The sequence below is a fragment of the Equus quagga genome, chromosome 14, assembly GCF_021613505.1.
Source record: "Equus quagga isolate Etosha38 chromosome 14, UCLA_HA_Equagga_1.0, whole genome shotgun sequence".
Classification (NCBI taxonomy): Eukaryota; Metazoa; Chordata; class Mammalia; order Perissodactyla; family Equidae; genus Equus; species Equus quagga.
The window spans coordinates 30,305,153-30,313,278 of NC_060280.1; the positions used below are offsets into that span (position 1 = coordinate 30,305,153).

At 37.3% G+C, this 8,126-nt stretch overlaps 1 protein-coding gene across 3 annotated transcripts in view; it reads left to right on the plus strand.

The window, feature by feature from the left end:
- UVRAG (UV radiation resistance associated) overlaps window positions 1–8,126 on the plus strand; it is a 305,917-nt gene that overhangs the window by 129,434 nt on the left and 168,357 nt on the right. For all 3 annotated transcript variants that reach the window (XM_046685391.1, XM_046685392.1, XM_046685393.1), the window contains one exon: window positions 2,737–2,842. In XM_046685391.1, coding sequence (XP_046541347.1) covers window positions 2,737–2,842 — 106 coding nt within the window. The remainder of the gene's footprint in view (window positions 1–2,736; window positions 2,843–8,126) is intronic.

The following is an 8,126-nucleotide window of genomic DNA, read 5'->3' on the forward strand; positions in this document are numbered from 1 at the left end:
CTCTCCGAGATCTCCAGCAATCCCTACTCCCACGGGGCGGGCAACGGCAGCTGGGGGTCGCCCCGCCCTCTGGGATTCTCTCCAGGACTCTCCCGGAGCCGTGAATGCTCGGCGTGGCCCCTCTGCTAATGGCAGACAGAGAGTTTTGTCTGCTGCCCGGGCGGAACTCCGGCGCTTCCCCTCCGGGTCGCAGAGCCGGCCTTTGAAACTTCCCCCAGCCCCGGTCCTCTCCGAGATCTCTGGCAATCCCTACTCCCACGGGGCGGGCAACGGCAGCTGGGAGACCTCCGTACCCTCAGCGACTCTCTCTGGGACCCTCCAGGCGGTGCGAACACCAGGCGGGGTCTCCCCGCCAATGGCGGGGAGAGACTCTCCCCGTGGGCTCAGGTGTGCAACTCCAAAGTTTCCCTCTGCGTTTAGGAGTAATTGCGGGGGGTTTAGGTAGGGTTCTGGTCACCTGTTTCCACCGTCGCTCCTCTGTTGTGTGCTCGCTCCTGCCCTAGATGTGTGTAGATCCTCTGGGGGCGTCCGTTGGAAGAAAGCCGCTTGCGGGTACTAGGCTGCTCGTCGGGGTCGGAGAGTTTTTACCTATTTCCACATCCTCCCAGAGGAAAGTCCGTCCGCCTTCCGATGTATAGTCGCGTGGGTATCTCAGACATCCTGAGATGCTGTCTGGATATCCTTTGTCAAGCGATAAGTGTCCAAATAATTGTAGACTCGAAGGGGGAGAGACAAAGAGGACTACTCACGGCGCCATCTTGGATCTCTCCTGACCAGTTTTTTTAAACTGAGGTAAAACTTACATACAGTGAAATGCATAGATCTTAAGTGTAAATTCTATATATACCCATGTGCCCCTCACCCCAATCAAGCTGTAGAATATTTCCATCACCTCACACACTTCCTTTGTTCCCCCTGCTCTCTACCTGTCAGTCCTGCCCCACGTGGGCAACTAGCGACTCTTGAGTTCTGTCACCATTGATTGCTTTTACCTGTTCTTGAGCTTTGCATATATGGAATCATACAGTGTGTACGTTTCGTTTCTGGCATTTTCACTCAATGTAATGTTTTTGAGATTCATTCATATTGTTGTGTGTTATCAGTGGTGTGTTCCTTTTTATTGCTGAATAGAATTCTTCATAGGAAACAGTTTTTCAGAATGATAGTACTATTTTATGCTTTTGCCAGCAATGCATGCAAGTTCCAGTTGCTCCACATCCTTGCTAGCATTAGGTGTTGTCATTTTAATTTTAGCTCTTCTAATAGATGTGAGTTGGTATCTTATTGTGATTTTAATTTGCATTTCCATGATGACTAAGATGTTAAGCACCTTTGCCTATGCTTATTGGCCATTCTTTTATCTTCTTTTGTGAAGTGTTTCAGTCTTTTGCCCATTTTTAATTGGATTGTCTTTTTGTTATTGATTTGTTGGAGTTCTTTATATATTCCAGATTCAGTCCTTTGTCAAATTGATGTTTTGCAAGTATTTTCTCCCAGTCTGTGGAGAGTTTTTCATGTTTTCTTAATGGCGTCTTTAGATGAGCAGACGTTGTTTATTTTGGTACAGTCCAGTTTATCCATTTTTACTTTTATGGCTGGTGCTTTTCCTGTCTTCTCTAAATCTGTGCCTACTCCAAGGTTGCAAGAGATTCTCCTGTTTTTTCTTCTGCAAGTTGTTTTATTTTAGCTTTTATGTTTATTGTGATCTTTTTGAATGAATTTTTTCTGTATACTGTGAGGTGTAGGGAATGCGATGTCCTTTTTCCAACTATGTTTAGCCAGTGTCACCATTTGTTTAAAAAACTGTCCTTCTCTATTATGTTGCCTGGCTTTCTTTGTCCAAAACCAGTTGGCCATATATTATGTGTAGGTCTATTTCTTTGCTGTTTATTCAGTTCTGTGGTCTGGTTTTCGATCCTTATGCCGGTACCATATTGTGTCAGCTTCTTACTGTCTGCAAACAGACCCCAGCCTGTTGGGATTGAGCTTGGGATTGTGAAACTGTTGACCCAGGTAGAGAAATATAACTGAATTTTTGTATATTGACCTTGTATCTTGGGACCTTAGTAGTTCTGGTAGTTGTTTTGTAGATTCCTAATGATTTGCTACATGAAAATGATGTCATCTATGAATAAAGATAATTTGACCGTTTTTAATATGTACATGTGTAAGAAATATATAAGCTGTATTTGAAGACAAAAGGACAAAGAAAAACAAACCCATCATTAAAGCAGAAAAGAAAAATAGCTGTTAAGTTTTTCAATGTTCCTTGTTTCAAAGTGGCTGCTGCTTTAATTTCACCTTCTTAACTGGGGTTGTTGTTAATTGTTTTTTTCTCCGTGGATACCCGTAAGTAATCTTCAGCCTTGGTAGCAGTGATGTTCCCCTGGTGACTTGAGCAACCCACTTAATCTCTCTGGGTCTCACGTTTCACGTCTATAAAATGATAGGATTCAACCTGATTGTTTCCCGAGGAGTCTTCCAGGCTCCTGTGAGTTCTTTGTTTTGACTCTATCCGTCAGAGGTGGTCAGGCGGTGCAGAGAGTGTCTAGGGCAGGTTGTAATTCCTGTTATTTCATTGCAAACATGCTAGAGAAATGTGAAGTGGTCAGTTTGAGTTCATTATTCTGTTTATCCCAAAAGGTTTGTCCTCATTTTGTTCCATTTACATTCGTGGCTCTGTGTTGAGAGTTCATAGTTAACTCACTTACGTTTTCCTACAACTTTTATTTCTAGGCTTCACAGAGCCCAGTGTGCAATTAAACAGACTCAGGTAACTGTTCAGAAAATTGGAAAGGAAATTGAGGAAAAACTGCGACTCTCCTCCACAAGCAGCGAGCTGGTAGGTTTTTATATATTTGCCTGTTTAAACTCCTCGATTTCTAAATGTGATCATCGTATTCTTCTTGTATTTTTTTTCTTTCTTTTTTTCTCTTAATGTTTCAGTGACACGTCTGTTGGCATTTAAATGTTGGAAATAAACTTTCCCATCTGTTAATAATGTAACATACAAAGTGCCTGCCCTTTTCTGCTAGATGAAACTTTAGATTACATACAATTACTTAGAGATAATTAAAAGCTATTTTATTAATGTCTTATAAATGTGAACTCTAGACACAAACTGTAGTGAATGAAAAATAGCTGCCAGAAGAAAAAAAAATAAACGTTAAGCACTAATCTACTTTCAAAAGATGAATTTAAAATTATTTGGGTTGAACTTAATAAGATGGTTTATGGACACTATTCTCTTTTGGGAAAGATTCTTTTAATGAAGCATTTCCAAAGAAATAGAAATTCAAATCCAAATGGACAGATTTAAGATATTAGTGTGATTTTGGGTGGCTTTATAGTCTTTCTAGTGGAGAAAAAAATATTAATTTTGGAATGAAGACTCTGTCTTTGTAAGCAGAATAGTGGGTATAACTAATAAATTGAGCTTTTCTCAAAATGAAACCACATGGCTATGGATAGCTTTTGACGAAATTTGTGCTATGGATTATAATACTTAAAATTCAAATCCTCACATTAAGTTCTATCTAAAAATTTTTAAGTATTTGTTTGCACAAACTTATTATCATAGCGAGGGAGTATCTTCTAGGGGTCATTTACAGCACTGTCAACTTGTCAGAGGGCCTTTATATCCCCAAACGAAAGTTCTGTGTTACCTTGAAGATTTGCCCAAGATAATAATTGAGTAGAAATAGTAGAAAAGCAGCAATGCAATTAACCTACAGACTTCTCTCTCATGGAATTTGAAATTAATGGGTGACAACATATTTAAACGATATAAAATTGCTGATTTTGACCTATAAATAGCAGTTTCATTTAGTTCAACGTAATACATAAAATAGCTACTGTTGTACCTGGCACTTGCAGGCGTACAAAATATGGTAGCTGCAATAACTATTGTAGTAATACTATTCATATGACTTTTCTTGCCTCTGGAAAATCTTCCAGTTTGGAGCAGCTGTTAAGCCACCTCTTGTTGTAGGCTCAATAAAGGACCAGATTCCAGACCACAAATATATTGGAGGAGGAGAAAAAACAGCTAATTTTGATCTTTTCTCTAGTACAAAAATGCCACATTTTTAGAACCTTTGTCTGGGGATAAATTGCTAGGTTTTATTTTTCTTATTTTCCTCTCCCAAGGCAAGACTGGGAAATTACTTATTTCATTAAATGACAGCATATGCTTTGTCTCAGTATGGAAAAATGCATGTTTAATCCTATTTTTCTAAAATACAAGTGGTGACACGCAGAGCAAGGTGATAGAATGTGAGTGTGTGAGTTTACAGAGGTCAGGCTCAGGGGCTCACTGTGTGTTTTCATGCTGCCCAGTTGACATCGAAGGAAGTCATTGGATTTTTGAACTGAAAGTGAACTTAGAAATCATCTGGTTCCTGTATAGCCCCTGCTTAGAACCGCACCTCCTCAGTACATTCCACCTCCTTCCCTGCTTTATTTTTCTCCGGAGTGATTATTACCCTTTAGCGTGCTGTATACTTGACATGCGTATTTTATTTGTCTGTCTTTCTACACTCTGTGAGGGGAGGGAGTTTTATCTGGTTCCTTTTTTCTTTTCACTGCGGTATTCCCCAGTGTCTGGAAAAGTGTTTGACACATAGTAGGTGCTCAATAAATATTTGTTGAATTTAAGAATGAATCTAGCATAATCTCCTTATAAAAGGACAGAAAAATGAGGCCTGAATAAAGGAAGCAACTTTCCCATAATCATTTGACAAATAGAGACAGACGTTTTGGTGAACTTGTCTCCTTTCGGGGAATAATGCCATGTACTTGTTAATTATCTACTTTAAAGTTTACCTGTAGTGAATTAGAAACCTTTAGTATTATCTTTTTTCATCATTCCCTTTCCAAATGGCCCAAGGTCATCATACTCCAACTCAAGCATTTTCAATATGTAAGAATTAATTTTAGTTTTAGCCTAAGTATAAACACTGTCAGAAGGCATATTTGATGCTAGAAGTCGTCGGATGACCGTCTAAGATCAATGCAATTAACTCTGTGATAGAAATTGGGTTTGTACTTGATGACCTTCTTGGCATCTTCCCACATTACGTCAATATCCAGCATAATTTTTTTGGCATTTTATTACGTTTCTTATGAAATTTCTGCTGTTGTCATCTCGAATTTTTGCTTATGTGTTTTGGATTTTGTCAAATGCCTTTCCTGTATCTGTTGAGATAATTGTATGGGTTTTTTTTCTATTCTTGTATTATGATGGTGAAATACATCGATTGGTTTTCTAATGTTAATCCAACTTTGCATTCCTGGGAAAAGCCCCTCTTGTTCCAGATGAATTATTCTTATCTCTGTTACTAGATTCAATTTGCTAAAAGCTTTTAAAGGATTTTGGCATCTGTATTCATGAGAAATATTGTCTGTAGTTTTGTTTTCTTGTAATCTCTGTCTGGTTTTGTTGTCAGGGTAATGTTAGCCACAACTAGTGAGTTGGGAAGTATTTCTTCTATTTTCTGGAAGGACATGTGTAGAATTGGGATTATTTCTTGAATATTTGGTGGAATATACCAGTAAAGCCCCCTGGGCCTTAAGTTTTCTTTGTGGGTTTTGAACTAGGAGTTCAACATTTAATAGTTGTAGAGTTATTGCAGTTATCTGCTTCTTGAATGAGCTTTCGTAGCTTATGTCTGTCAAAGGTTTGTCATTTCGTTTAAGAGGTCAGTCTTTTTAATTTCAGCGATTTTAATGAATGTGTGGTGTTTTCTTATTTTGGTTTATAATTGCATTTCTATGATGAACATTTTTCGTAGCTTTATTGGTCACTCGTATCTTTCAAGAAGTGTAAGTGTTAAATATTTTTGCCCATCAAAAAAAATAAACTTTATTTAGATTTACAGAAAACTTGGAAAGGTAGTTTGGAGAGTTTCCATAGACCTTTCACCCAGTTTTCCCTAATGTTGACCTCTTACATTAACCATGTTATATTTGACGTGGTACATCATCAAACCAAGAAATTAACATTGATATGTTACTGTTAACTGTGGACTTCATTCAGGTTTCACCAGTGTTTCCACTAAGGTTTTTTTTCACATAGGTAAACTTTTTATTTTACAACAGTTTTAGATTTATAGAATTATTCTAAAGATAGCATGTAGAGAGAGTTGCCCCATATACCCCACACCCAGTTCCTCCTGTTATTAACATCTTATCTTAGTATGGTACATTTGTCACAATTAATGAACCTGTATTGATAAATCATCATTAACTAAATCCCATGCTTTATTCAGATTTCCTTAATTTTTACCTAATGTCCTTTTCCTACTCCCTCCCCCCATTTATTTATTTAGTCAGTCATTTATTTATCAATATGGACTTGTATATATTTATTTTATACTTTAGGTTATAATCCAATACTATGTTACTTATTTTTGTGCTCAATTTAGGGCATTGAGAATTCTTTCAAGTTGGCTCCTGTGTCTTTTCAACATGCCCCCATCTTTTTTTTGTTTGTTTGTGCCTCCTTAATTTCTGGCACTATATGATCCAGGCTCACCTTGTATTTTCCCTGTCTCAGCCCTAGAAGCAGCCGTTTCTCCGTGGAGCCCTGCTCCTTCCATTGAGTAATGGTGTTAGAGACAAGCTCTGTGCGCCGGGTGTGCTGCTGCTGCTGGCTTGTCACTACCTCCAGGGCCTCTCAGTGGACAGAACCGGTTTGCACAAGAATCTGTTTCATGGATACTTGAGGAATATTTTCATGCAGTCCATGGCTTGCCTTTTCATGTTCTTAACAATGTTTTTTAATGAGCAAAAGTTTTTAAGTTTGATGAAATCTAATGTGGTTTTTAAAAAAATTTGTAGTATGATAAGTTAGGGCTTTTTGTGTTCTTAGTAAGAAATCTTTGCCTAATCTAAAGTCAGATAAATTTTGTCCTGTGTTTTGTTCTAACATTTTTATAGTTTTGGGCTTTACATTCAGATCTGTGATCCATCTCGTTAGCTTTTTGTACGAGTTAACTAAGGTAAATTTTTTCTGTATGAATATCCAGATGATTTAGCATCATTTGTTGAACAGTCTTTCTGCATTTAATTGTTTTGAAAAGTTTGTCTAAAATCAATTTGATCATATATGTGCGCATGTATTTCTGGATTCTCTGTTTTGTTCCATTGATCTGTATGTCTGTCTTTCACCAACACCAAACTCTCTTATTATTATAGATTCATCATCTTAAAACCAGATAGGATAAGTCCTCCAACGTTGTTCTTTTTAAAAATTACTGTGAGTTTTCTAGATTGTTTGTATTTCGAAGTGAATTTGAGAATTACTTTGTCAGTTTCTTCAAAAATAGCCTGCTGGAATTTTGATAAGGATTTGAAGGTCAGTTTGTGGAGAGTTGCCATCTTAACAATATCATGTTCTCCAACCCTGAACATGGCATATGTCTCTTTTATTTAGATTTTTCTTTAATTCCCTCAATAATATCTTGCAGCTTTCACTGGAGAGATTTTGGACATCTTTTGTTAGAGTTATTCCTAAGTATTTTATGGGAGTTTGTTCTTTCTGTTGGCATTATTGCAAATGGGATTGTTTTTGAATTTTTATTTCTCATTTGTTTGCTATTTGTATGCTATCAGAATACAATTCATTTTAATTTATTAACCTCGTATCTTGCAATCTTGTTATATTAACTTTTTTAGTTTTGGTAGTTATTGTGTAGATTTCTTGGGATTTTTCTGTGTAAACAGTCATGCCTGCCATCTTGAACTGCTTTATGAGCTTTGTTTAATTTTTCTGTCTTATTTCAATAGCTAGGACATACAGTACACTGTTGAATAAAAGTGATAAAAGTGGAAATCTTTTCCTTCTTCCTGACCGTAGAGGGAAACGATTCATCCTTTCTCCGTTAAATATAATGTTAGCAATGCCCTTTATTGATTTTAGAAAGTTCCTTCTTATTCCTAGTTTCTGAAAATTTTTATCATGAATGGATGTTGAATTTTGTCAAGTGCTTTGCTGCGTCTATTGAAATGACCATGTGATTTTTCTCTTTGATTCTGTTAATAGGGTGAACTACATTGATTTAATTTTAAGTGTTAACTAGCATTGCATTTGTGGAATAGCCTTGAATTGGTTACGATATATAATC